Source organism: Caloenas nicobarica, chromosome 14 (assembly GCF_036013445.1).
Source record: "Caloenas nicobarica isolate bCalNic1 chromosome 14, bCalNic1.hap1, whole genome shotgun sequence".
Lineage (NCBI taxonomy): Eukaryota > Metazoa > Chordata > Aves > Columbiformes > Columbidae > Caloenas > Caloenas nicobarica.
Window position 1 is genome coordinate 11,220,533 of NC_088258.1, and position 13,410 is coordinate 11,233,942.

General features: G+C 46.2%; 1 protein-coding gene across 1 annotated transcript in view; it reads left to right on the forward strand.

Moving 5' to 3' along the window:
- Window positions 1-822: 822 nt before the first annotated feature.
- Window positions 823-13,410, forward strand: part of USP7 (ubiquitin specific peptidase 7) — a 69,449-nt gene continuing 56,861 nt past the window's right edge. The window contains exon 1 of the mRNA XM_065644486.1: window positions 823-1,501. Within this exon, the coding sequence (XP_065500558.1) occupies window positions 1,420-1,501 (82 nt within the window). The 5' untranslated portion in view covers window positions 823-1,419. The remainder of the gene's footprint in view (window positions 1,502-13,410) is intronic.

Below are 13,410 nucleotides of genomic sequence, written 5' to 3' on the forward strand. Positions count from 1 at the left end.
AAAAATAGTGGCATCCCGGCAAGGAAGAGGCTTGTTTGCAGATTTCTCTCTCCTCTTTCCACAGGTCACGCAAACACGTTCTTTGCCCGCCTGTCCTTGCCCTACAAGCCCGGCAGCGCAGGGACGTGGGGCAACGCGGTGCCCTGTCAGGCAGGGCCCACCCGGGACAGCGTGCCCACCCCGGCCGTGCCCCGGCCCCAAGGCCGGAGCAGGGCACGGGTGAGGGCCAGGCCCCGAGCCCACCATGAGCCCCGCGCCCGCCACACACGCGCGGGTGTGGGCGCAAGGGCGAAACCGTGCCCGCCGTGAGCATGGAAGCCCCCAAGGCCCAGACTGAGCCCAGCGGCTGCCTCGAGCCTCCGCGGGGCCCGGGGTGCCGGGCCCGGCCCGCAGCCCCTCGCCAGGCCCCGCTACCCCCGAGCCTCTCGGGGGCGCGCGGCGGGGCCAGGCAGCGCAGGGGTCGCTCCCGCGGGGCACGGCCCCGGGCCTGCGTCAGGTGGAGCCGGAGCGGCCGGGAGGAGCGGGAGCCGCCGGAGCAGCGTGAGGCGCGGGTCTCGGCCGCAGCGGCGGCCGCGCGGGCAGCCTCGGCAGCGGTGCCCGAGCTGCGCGCAGGTGGCGGCGGCCTGCGCGGCGGAGAGGCCGCGGCGGCGCCGAGGCCGCGGCGGCGCCGGCGCCCGGGCCCGGCCCCTCTGGCCCCGCCCCGCCGGCCTCCTGTGGCGGCGGCGGCTGCTGTTCCCGGGGCGGCCGCGGCGCTGCCTCCCCCTCCCCGGCTCGCTGGGCTGCCCCTCATGCGGATGTGACATTTCACGGCGTTTACCGCAGCCGCCATTTTGAGACAGAGAGCGCTGGCGGCGGCGGAGCGGCAGCAGCGCGCCGGGGCACAGGCAACGGGGGCGGCCCGCGGGCCGGGAGCAGCGAGCCGGGCGTCGGCCAGCGGCTGTGCCGGGGCGCTGGGGGGGGCGGGAGGGCAGAGGAGGGGCCCCGCGGCGCCTCCCCGACTTCGCAGCGCCGGGGACACCTCGCCGGGGGAGGGGGAAGCGCCGGGCGCCGCCGCCGGGCCCTGACTCCTGGTCTCCCGTCCCCCCCTTCCCCTCCTCCCGGTCCCCTCCCCTCCGGCCCCCGGGGAAGCCGCCACCCCCGGCCGGTCCCTCCTCCCCACCCCCTTTCCCCCGACCGGGTGCCGCCGCCGAGATTGGGCGAATAGCGAGCAAATACGTGCGCGTCTCGCTGCCTCCTCCGGCTGCCCGCTCTCTGCCCGCCGGAGCCCAGCCGCAGCCCCCCGAGGCGGGTGCCCAGTCCCGGCCGCTGCCCAGGCCCCGCCGCTCCTCCGCCCCTTCCCCTCCCGACACAGGCCTGCAGCCCCCAGCGGGAAAGGCCCAGGCCGCCGCCGCCGAGCCCGAGCCCCAGCCGCAGCCCGAGATGAACCACCATCAGCAGCAGCAGCAGCACCAGAAGCCCGGGGAGCAGCAGCTGAGCGAGCCCGAGGACATGGAGATGGAAGGTAAAGGCGGGCCCGAGCAGGGCCCCGCGCCCTCAACTCCGAGGAGAGTTTCTCCCCCTCGTCCCCTGCCGTGCTGCCGGCTCCGGGGCTGCCTGGGCGCCGCGTCCCCGTCGGGGAGATCCCGGCCTCCCTCCGCGGTAAACACGCGCCCGGCCCTCCCCTCTCCTCCGCGGCTGCCGGGGTCGCCCCTCCGGGGCTCGGAGTGCGTTGCCCAGCGGTGCCTCGGCGGGAGCGGGGGGCCGCCGGGGAAAGTTGCGGTGCGGGGCCGGGGGAGGCGGCGGCCCGGGGGGCTCCGCAGGAATTTGCGTCGCGGGAGGGGGAGGGTGCGGGGGAAGCGCTGCTACAAAAGGGGACCCGCTCCCCCGCGGCGAGGCGTGCGGCCGGGAGCGCGGACCTTCGGCCTGGCGGGGAGCGGGAGCCTCCGCCGGGGGTGGCCGCGGGGAGGTGACCAAGGAGGGGCGGCAGGGGCGCGGGGAGGCCGGCGCGCCGTCTGAAAGTAGTTGTGATTTGGGGCGACGGTTCGGTGTTTTGGGGGGAAGCGGCCGCCGTTGTCCCGAGGGCTGCCTGGCCCCGGAGCGGCGGGGCCTAGCCCGGCCCGGCCCCCCTCGGCATCCCCGCTCCCGCCGGCGGGCTGGGCGGTGGGTCCAGCCCTGCCCTGCCCGGGGCCGTGCGGGGCGGCGCGGCCCGGCCGCTCATTGTATGCAGGCAGCCACGCTGCTCGCCATTTTTAATTAACCCTCCTCTGAGGGTTATTTACAGAACCCGCTGCCGGGCGGGCCTAGCGCGGGTCGGCGGGCAGCGCTGGCCATGTGTAGCGCCCGCTCAGCCCTCGGCCTGGATCCTGCACCGTCATGCAGTTGCGTTGCTTTCATAAAGGCACTACGTTTTCAGGCTTGTTCCCTGCTCCCGTCCGGTGAATTCTCCTGTAGTGCCTTTAGCGTTTTCTTTTTTTTTTTTTTTTCATTGTGGTGTTATTTTTGCACATCCTCCCCACCCGACCACTTTGAACGTCACCTTCCTTGTGAATTCAACGATGTAAAATGATTTAGGGCAAACGTATGGACAGGATTTTGTTCCCGAAGGAAGGGCAGCCACAGTATGCTGCTCGTAGCGATGGTATTTGACTTGGAGGTCAAAAACACCAGCTACCTAAATATCGTTTAGAATGCGTGGCTGTGAAGATGCCAATTCTCTTACCACCGTTTTAATCAATCGTGACATAAATATTTACTAACGCAAGATATTTTGCTTGGAAACATCGCAGTCGATGTAGCAAATGTACCTTTCTGCTAAATAATAGCCATTGAAATGAGGAGGAGCAAAAGTGTTTTAGTGCAAGTTTGTCACAGTGACTGTGAGATTACATTTCAAGATTAGAAGGTCATTACATAAAGCCTCACTTTCTTAAACATAAGTCTCTATTTCATAAAACAATAGCTAAAACTTATTTACTGTCAGAGCAGTTGCGTTTGTTTTTGTTTTAGAAAAATCTACAAACTGGTGTTTATATACTGTGTGGCAAACACGTAAAAAAAGGTGATTTAAAATATACCTGATAATTGTTTTTATGGATACAAATATTAACATCTTGTGGGTTATATCGTCCAGCAGATTGATTGATTAACAATCTAGTTTTTCCCAGTATCCTTTTCAGTCCTTTAGAGTATTGACTATATTTAATGTTTTTATTTTGATTTTTATAGGCTTAATGCTCTACCATGCTGGGCATGCTGTGAAATGCTTAATATTTTTATGCGGTTTAAGGTGTCCTGAACTTCTCTGGATTGCATCCCCTCTGTCAGTGAGGGTACAGCAGTCCGAAATACACACAGAAGTCCCTTTAGTTGCACAAATCTTGCGCTGATGGCCACCTCCACTGGAGATGTGAGGAAAGGGCTTCTGCATATATCAACATAGCAACACTGAGAATACAGCATTATCTCAGAAATCTATTGGCGATCTATTAGGCTGCACACAGCTGATTCTGAGTGATATTACAAACTTGCTAATTTGCGAGAGCTTACAGAACTGTCTATGTGAAAGCAAAACAAAGTTTAGCCTTTGGAGATTTTTTTTGGAGTACTTACTTTTTCTTGAGAAATGTGTTACGTTTACAAGATCGCAGATATCAGGTTATTGCTAACTTTTAAAAAAAGTTGACATCATGGGCATATATTTATTTAGTGTGCAAAACAATGTTAATTGTTTTAATGTATGGGTGTGCTTTCTTGAGACGATTTCAAGTAGTAAGGAAAATGTTTAATAGCATGTAGTTAGTTTAATTTTAACATGCAGAGAACAGTGTTGGATACCATTCTTCAGGGAGTGATCACAGATTTAGGAGGTATGTGAAGAATGCAGAGTGGAAAATTGCACATCTTGATTTTTGAATTATGTGCAGGTTCACTTATTCTATGTACAGCTATACTAGAGGAGCAATTTTTGATGAGTGAAATAACCATTTCAGAAGTAGTAATAAAAGTGTGGAGTTAAACCCTTTAGGATTGAATCAGATATGGTATTTTGAGTGTCTGCTCTCATGTCTGGTTTTTTTTTTTGCCCCGTTCTCTTATGACTAATTACTGTTCCTTGATGACCTTATGGACACTGTATAAATGAAAATAGTACTTAGGCAGGGCTATCAGGCTTCAGGAGGAGGCAAGGCATTCCCATTAGAAAGAAAAATGTCTTAATCTCTGCATCCTGAAGGAAAGCAGCCTTGCCACGGGGAGCACATGTAGTGCAGGCTCACCTACCTGCAGTACTGAGCTGGAATGCTGTGGTGTTACAGATCACCTCTTGGTGTATTTAGCCTTCTCTTACCTGCGGATGATACGTCTGTAATCAGCTTTAGCCTTACCAAGGCTTGGCGGTAGTGATACGTGGAGAGAGCAACTTTAAATTGATGAGAACTGTCAGAAGAGGCTGTGTTGCCTTGTCCCCTTGGGGAGTGCAGTTGGACAAGCGCAGCATTTGCTGCCACTCCTGTGCATCTCGTGTTGGGCTAGTAGTGCACCTCTCTGTGACTATAGAGTGCTTCAAATAGTAAACAAAAAGTGCGGATTTATAAACGTAGTTTAGGTTTTTAATTTGGTTCAGCCTGCAGCCCTATTTAGTGCTTTATGAATGTGGTGAAGGTTTGGCATCGGGGCAGGAAGGAACAAGAAGAGCTGCTGGAGGTGGCACGGCTGCTGGTGGGTTGCTGGCCAAATCCTGTCACTTGTCACGAATTTCGTGTGCACTCGTCGTCCACTGCTGCATAACTGCATGTCATTCTGCCTGCCGTGACTGCCTTTGGGCCCCAGGAGCGGGAGTGTGCATGTGAGTCGTTGATGCCTGAGTTTTAGATAAATTAACAGTTTGAGGTGGTGATTAGTAAATTATCTTGTAGAAATTCTGAAGAGTTTATTTGTATGATAAATAAGTTTAGTGGAAAAAAATATAGTTTTTCTGTACTGCAAGTAGGGTGTGTAAGTTGCTTTATCATGCAAAGAATTATGGCTGTTTAGTTGATAATGGGTTGCTCTATAAAGTGTAGTCGAATCCAAGTCCCAATACTTTATATATGCTTCCTCTGTAATGTCTTTTCACAAATGTGTCTGAGCTTCAAAGAACTTGGCGTAATACAAATCTACAGTTACATATTTCATAAAGTTATTTCATTGAAAGTCTCATTTGCAGCTTAATAACTGTAAGTTTTCCTTGTTTATGGTTTGAATTTGCTTTTTTGTAGGTTCAGCCTCTGCCCATAGTTACATATGTAGGTGTGTTTTGTGTTATGGAAGTTCTTTTCTGCAGTGGCCAGCACAGGCTTCTCAAGACAGGGTCACAGTCCGTCGACTCGCGGCGCTTTTAAGTTTATCCTTAGTTGGGACAATTTAAAGTTGAGATTTGAGTTCCAGGTGAAATATGCAAAGAACAAGAAAAAAAGTGACTGTGTGTGTGTATATGTGAAAAGCTTAAAATTGCCCCTTCCTGCGGTTTCCATGCAATTGAAAGTTTGTGTTGCTCGCTGTTTGTTCCTGTTTTGCTCACTGCTGACAGCATTTACTAGATTTCTGGCCCACTGTGTGATACTGGTCTCAAGTATGTAGCTTTTTTTTTTTTTGCCTGCCTCCTGACTGGTTACTTCCCTCTCATATTTTGTCCTCATTAGTATTCTCTGTTCCTGGCAATTTAATATCATTTGGATACATAACATCCTGTTAGTTTTCTTTTTTTGCCTGCTTTCATGCCTTTCTCCTGAAGGCCTGAATCCTCCTTTTTCCCTGAGCTCCTTCACTGTCTTCTATATTCTAGACAAGTGGTGATAAAGTGAGGCTATGTGTCTGAGAGGAGAATATGCAGACTAAATTTATCATATGACCGTGGGTATCTGCTTGTTTTTATGTTCTTCCTGCCCCTTCCCCTCTCCAGCCCTGACATTTTTCTGTGAAATAGATGATGCTCAACTGAGGGGAGATAAAAACGCTGATGCAGCAGACAACAAGCAAAATTAAGTTAATTCTGAGGTTATACCTAGAGCAAAGAACCAGGCCTGGCTTTTTATTCCCTGTACCGGTAATGTTTAGTACCTCTGGAAACAGCATGTACCTTGGGAAAAGATGTGCATTGCGTTGTTCTCAGGTAGCCGCTTCAGGCCAAGGGAGAAAGTGGCATTGGTGACTTTCAGGGAGTGCTACTCTGTCGAGAGTTTCTTCTGTGCATTCTTCATGAACTGAGTGCTCAGTAGGTCATCAGGTTTAGTAAACTTTCTGGGAGGGAGAAGTGGAAATAGTGGAAAATGTGTGTACAACGCAGAGGGAAGCATAGCTAGCACGTTGTTCGGGATGAACTATGCACATCAGACTTCCTTACTCCGCTCCAGTTGTTCCGTGCTATTGACTGAATTCAGAAGAGAAGCAAAATCTGCTCCTGGTCATTACGAGGTCGCTACGCTAAGTAAAGTAGGAAGTTGTGCATGTAAAAATAATATAAGTCCAAGCTTTAACAAAGCAGATGGAAATAGTTGTTTGAGACTAACTGAATTGGTTTCATTGCTGCAGAATAATTTATCACAAGAAAATCTAAACAGTGCATCCAGCCTGTAGCAGTTAAACCAGTTTAGCCAGTACATCTTGCATGACATCATTTGATATTTGGGGTAAGGGTGAAAATGAACTGGTTTAGAGCTTGTGAAGCATCCAATTTTTCTTAAATGATAATGAATTTAAAATAGGGCACTTTTGCTTTAGTTTGTGCTTTGAGGCGTTGCAAATAAGTTGCTTTAATTTAACTTTGTATCTTGTGGCTGTAAAACATTGATTGTGAAGGAGGAAGATATCAGGTGGCTTACATTACAAGGCATTAGTAATCAACAGCAAATGTGCTCTTTCCTTTCAAATATTTATTTATATTAATATGTATATAATCTTCTATGTGCTAGTTTGACGTTACCAGCAATAGGATTAACAGTTATTATAAAGGGTCTTGGCAAGTAGAATGGGAACTGGAGACTGGATATCTTGTTTGTCAAGCATTAAATATGCTGTGTTGTTTTCTGAAACATTTTTTTTTTTATTGGTCACTTAATTTGCTCGGATGGCTTTAGTGTTTTAATGTGATAAACTAGCAAAAAGAGTGAAATTGCACCTGATCGGTTGCATTGGCTGTAGCATAATGTATCTGTGAGCATTGTTGCAGGCTTAGACAGAACATATTTTAACATTTCCACTAAGCCATTTTTTTTCAGCTTGGCTTACTGATTGTAGTAAAACAAGCTCTGTAAGTTTAGAAACATTGAGTGGAGTTTGAATGACTTGCCAGCAAAATGAAGAATGGTCAGCTTGGAAGTAATGTTTTATTCTGACTTGTATGTGCCTAGTTTCCTTAGAAGGCAGAGATTTTTATCAACTAAAATATTTACGTGCCTGGAAATTAGTGGACGGATTTTGAAAATACGGAAACTGTACTCAATGTTAGCAGTTTGAGAAAGACAATGATAGTGTTTTACCGTAGTGCCAAAGAATCTTTGGGATTCTCTTCAAAATATAAGAACACATTTGGAGACTGTTTTATATTAGACTTAATATGCATCTGGAATAACACAGCTTGATTGTTTAGTGTCAAAGCATGTGCATATTTGTTAAGCAAAATTTCTTAAAAATATGGAGATTAAACCTAATGGTAAATCTTGATAAAACTAAAATTCTGTGTTGTAATCAGTACAGCATATCTCAGTGTTTTTAATTGCTGTTTGGCAGCTGCTTTGAACATAACCAAAATAAGTCATTCCTGACTCATTTAGTAGTGAAGATTTAAACAAAACCATCATGCTTTGTAGCATCAAACATTTTAGGAGAACAGGATGTTCAGTGTCTGCAAGCCTGGAGTTATCCCTGAGTGTGGCTGTAAGGCAAACTCCAGAGTGATGCCACTCACAAGATATGCCAGGAGCATCCCATTTAAATTGGGGAAGAGAAAACTCCAGTACCTCAGCTGATTCTTGCCTCTGTCCTGGAATGAGGAGGACAGTCTTCCAGGCATCCTGAACATCTTAGGATGTTCTGCATCAAGACCAGCACCTTGACTTCCACTCCAAAGCATATTGCAGGCCAGAGGAAGACAATGTGCATGGTGAGCTGGAATGTCCTGTAAGAAGAAAGTTCAAAATAGACTTTTTTTTTTTTTTCTCACAGTACTGCACTGTTTTGCAGCCTACAAGATGTCATGAGGGTTTTTTTTTTTTTAAATACAGTCACACCTCTTTGGTATGAAACATAAAAGTGATGGAAAACAGAACTTGGAGCTTTTTCTTTTGGATATTAGGGGATTGAATGCACTTCAGTAGAACTGGCTTTAAATGCAGAAATCTGTGAAAATTCTTAAGGTCATTTTTCCTAATTTCGCTTTTCCTAGTATAAATAGGAAAGGATGTGTAGGAGTATTATTGGTGTTCACTGTAGGTCTAAGCTTGATAATCTGGTGATCTCACAAGGAGCATCTGTGACGATATTCTTAAAAAATATGACATCTCCAGCTGTGCATGTACTTTTTTGTGAAGATCTAAGGAAAATTTTGTTTTACAGCTCTAAATGTGATGTTGTACTAGTACAACAATTGGGTGAATTTCTGTTGAGCTATATTTATAAAGAGGAATGGTTGTGTCTTTCCAAAACAGAGATTTTCCTTCCCATATGTTTTGGTGAGTTATTTTCTAACATCACTGATATTATTCGGCAAAACTCCGATGGAGATTCTGATAAAAGTATGAGGGTGCAAACGCCAATTAAACTTGTGGAAGGTTTTAAATTCCAAATGCATCTTAGCGGGTTAATATTCTTCCTGTTAAATAGACAGCGTCTAGTGCTGTAAAATTGTTTCATAAAATGGCTAATTTGTGAATTAAAAGTGCACAGACTTTACATCTGTAGTAAAGAAGTTAATAAATGCATTGATACATATTAACATTATTTAAGAGGAGGGAAATTAAATTTTTCAGAAAAGAAACAGACTTCCCAGTATAAGATCAACATGTTATTCTGTGACTAGGTAGGAAATTTTTGGTGTAAAACTTGCTTCTGAGCCATGGAAGTGCTGGATAAATGGTGGCTGCAGTTTGAAGTCTGGGCGGAGCGGTGGTGTGTCTGCACCCTGAGCCCGAGGTGTGCAGTAGCCGTGTCCCCGCGGTCCCCTGGACCCCGCAGTGGCTGGGGACGCGGTGCAGGGACAGGCCTGTCACCTCACCTCTGTCCACCTCTGCCATTTGGCCCTTGTCTCTGGGGTGAGGATGAAGACTTTGGGGCAGGTGTTTTAAACTTACACATGTTCTGCAGTTCTCCTGCTGTGCTGGATGTGGTGGTGGCAGCCGCCAGGGGGTTGTGGCATGTAGTGACACGAACATTCGAGTTTGCAAGTCTTAAGATCAGAAAAGTTGGCCACCCTCGGCCTGGGATCTGTATTTTAATGCATCACTATTTTATCCGTCAGCTTAGGTAGGGACCATTACTGATCCGGTCCTACTAGGCTGCCCCAGGACTATATAGTTTTTGGACAGTAACCTATTGCATTTTCTTGTCTTGATAGTCTCTGATTACTGGATAAGAATGAAGAGATTAAAAAGTGCTGGGGGAGTGATTTTTTTTTTTTTTTTTCCTTCACTTCCCTTCCCCCTCATCTAAAAATAATTTTGTTTTAGGCAGTCAAGGCGGAGTTGGCAATCCCAGTACTAGGGTATGGTGGGTTCTACATCATCTTTGGTTTTTCTTTTCAAGAACAGAGATCACTTCATTTGGAAGCAGGGAAGAATTTGCATTTGCCCTCCTGCTTTTAAGCCAGGAGCTCCTCTGCTACAGTCAGCTCTTTGCTGTTGCTGTTCAGTAGTCATGAAATATGTCTCAGTTACGTACAACCAGAATATTTCTGGTAACCATAATTGGATAACAATTTTTAGACACAAGTTTGCCTTCACAGCATGTCTTAACTATTCAGTTCAGATAAATGGGTGGTTTGCTTCTGTTACAGATGTTAGAGCTGACTAGACATTCGGATGCTGTTGCATGTGTTTACAGTTCTAAGACAATGTGAGATGTACTTTTAAAAAAAGGAAATCTACTCAAGGAGATGGTGCATGAACCCGCTTTTTAGTATTCATTAAATCAAGCTAAGTTTAGTTAGATTTCCTTCTTCATTGGGAGTTGCAAGTAACTGACCTCTTCTAAAGAATTTTTCACCTGGTTGTTAGTTGCTTAATAATATCAAGGGCTGAACCTAATTTCTGGATAATAGGACCTGCTATTAGAAGTCTGAACACAAAGATAACTCAAATGTTTCTGTAAAATATGAATTAAGCAGTGGGTCAAAAGCCACATGCAAAACCCTCCTTGCTAGTAGTGATTACAGTAGTGGTGTTTCACAATTTTATTCTGCTTTCCTTTCTCTGTTCTCATTCTTCCTGTGTGTTTTTTACATCCTCTGTTTCAGTCTGACTGTTTTGGATACTTCTTGGACTTCAACCCTGCACCAAAAGAGAATCTCCTTAAAAACTAGTATAATGCTTTGTAATATTTCCATTGTGCTGCAAAGGTAGTAACAGTAAGTGTAAGTGTTGAGGTTCGTTGTTATTTTTGTTGGTTGGTTTGTTTGTTTTCCTTCTTACAGTGTCACAGAATCACAGAATGTTAGGGGTTGGAAGGGACCTCAAAAGATCATCTAGTCCAATCCCTGTGTCCTTACACTTGAGGGGTTAAAAATAAACAACAGTAAAATCAAACCAAAATCTACCAGAAATTGACACTTACTAATATTTTAAGTAGTTTGTTCTAGAAGTTTAACCACAGGATTTGATAATAATTGTTTGTTTCTTCAAATGTATTGCCTCAGTTCCATATTGATTTTTAAGATATTTTCATGTTCTTGGCAGATTTGTCTTGTTTTTTAACCTGTTTTGTTCATCGGGCTCCTGCTTTGGCTGACAACCTGTGCCCCGAAGCGTGTCGTCCAAAGTAGGGGAGGTTGGAGTGGGAGGGAATTGGGTCCTTACTGGAGGGGATTCGTGGGTTTTTCCTCTGAATGATGGAAAACTGTGCAGCGCCTTTGCTTACCGGTGGAGCCCTGCTGGGGAAAACCTCTCTTGATTTTGATAACAGCACAGATGAAGGGGAAAATAATGAGTAAGTTGCACAAAAATGGATCTTGTTTCACCTCTGGCCGTTGCCTGCTCATAAGCAGCCCCGTTCAGCCGTGACTTTGTTGTGTTCCCTCTGCTTTCCTGGAGATCCGTAGTGAAACTGGTGGGTTCTCCAAGAGCTGGGCTGGCTCTGGCGAAGGGCAGAATGAGGAGCTGGGAACCAGCCTGGGTTGGCATCGCTGCTGGAAAAATGCTTGTGGAACAGAAGCATCTGTCCTCAGACTTTTAAACTTGGGCTAAAAACACTTCAGCTTTATTGGTCAGTGGATTAAGAAAACATTCCAACTAATTCTTTAAGACCTTTCAGCAACCTTCAATATAATGAAGTGAGAGGTGTTAATGCAGTGGGAGATTGTGCCTCAAGTGGTTCTCTTCAGTATGTTTATCTGCTGGTCGTCTTACAAGCTGTGCATGCCCTGGAATCATTTGTATAAATCCCTATTGCAAACTAATAATGAAGATGAATCAAAATGTAGATACTTTGTGGCATCTTGGAAGAATAAAACTGAAGTCAAATGCAAGACAAGTACTTGGTTGCTTGAAGTGCAGCTGAATGTGAGCCGTGGGAGCATTCTTAATGCCTTGTGTGTTCAAACGTGTAAACACATGCATTTGCTAGTAAAGTTGTACTAGGAGCACTGAACTCAACACAGCACATCTTCAAGGCCCGTTTTATTCAAGAATATTATTATCGTTACCCAGCTTTTGCTAAGATGCATATAGTAGAAGCCCACTGGCTGTTAGCAGGTATGCGTGCCAGACCTCTCTGAGTCAGAGGCATCAAACATCTCCCACATCCAGGGAGAGTTTCTGAACTGGTGTGGTCTCGGTGACTGTGCTGTGCAGCAGTCCAGCTGAGAATGGTGCCTGCAAGAAAGAGGGATATAACCCAAAATTGAGCTCAGGCTGCAGGAAAGGTCCTGGGTTTTGGTCTGGGCGCCAGACTTCATTATATCAGGTGACTTTTTTATGATTCTGGGAGCCAGGAGGAGTTTGTGTCTAGTTCACTTGAACAGTGCTGTTACAGAGAAGAGGTATCTTCTAGGGGAGTTTTTTTTTACCCCTTTTGCCTCCTCACTTGCACTGCCATTACTGCCTGGGAGCACATGGTAAATGAGATGAATGAAGAGGTCTGAATTTAAAAATAACTTCCTTATTTTTGGTCTATTTTTAACCTAGCTAAGTTTACTGGTCTGCCTTGTTGTTTGGCCCTGCAAACAAATGGGTCAGCTTGACTGAGAAGGCAGGAGGGAGAGAAGTCTTAAACCATTAATAACTTCTGTAACTTAAAAAAACCAACCGACCAACCAAAAAACTCGAATAACTTTCCCAAGACCCTTTATTTGACACCTGGGCCTGTCTCCTCCAAGAAATGCATTAGGGGACAGGGCTCTAGCAAAGTTCCAAGGGTGAGTATCAAATTCAAGCCTACAGAGCTCTTAGTGCAGACACATGGTTTTACCATTATAAAAATTGAATGTTGTTCAGATGCAAACCACTTCTGGGGATGAAATTGTTCCCATTGCAGATCTGCTCCTGAATGTCTTCACTTCTTTTTTTTTTTTTTTTTTTTTTTTCCTTTCACAAGGGTATTCCTTGTAACTAAAAATAGTCTCTTGCATTTTCCAACTTGAAGATATATCTGAAGGATCTTCAGCTTTCTCACCTATGCTAAGTGGGTTACTATTTTCTGATTTAAGCACCTATGAAAATCTCAGTTACCTCAAATCATAGTCTAAATTTATTTGTGGGGGTTTTAACCTCCTGTCCCAACTTGCTTTTCTTCTGATATTTTCAGCACAGTGATAGAAATTTCCAGGTTGCATTCAGATCTGGAGTTAGTTGTTACTGCAGCTGTTCTGTCAGCTGAGCTCTGTGGCCAGTGTAGTGGTCCTAAATTAAACATGAGTCACTGGTTTCTGGAGCCACTGGTTCCTACACACTGGATCATACAAGTTTTCAGCAGGTCTGTTAAAAGAAATTTCAGAATTAACCTGCTTCCTAATCTGGAAGGTTTATGGGAGGACATGAATTTAAAATGACCGAATTTTCACACAACTTAAACTATACCTACTGCTATTAGCATCGTGTTCACAGGTTAGACTTAGTATTCTTAAAACAGGCTTAGTACCGACTGGCTTAATGCTAGACAGGGTCTAGTTAGCGTAGCTGGAACAAAATATTGGCAGAGATTAACTGGGAAAATGCTAATTTTTGATCTCCCATCTTTAATATACCTTGA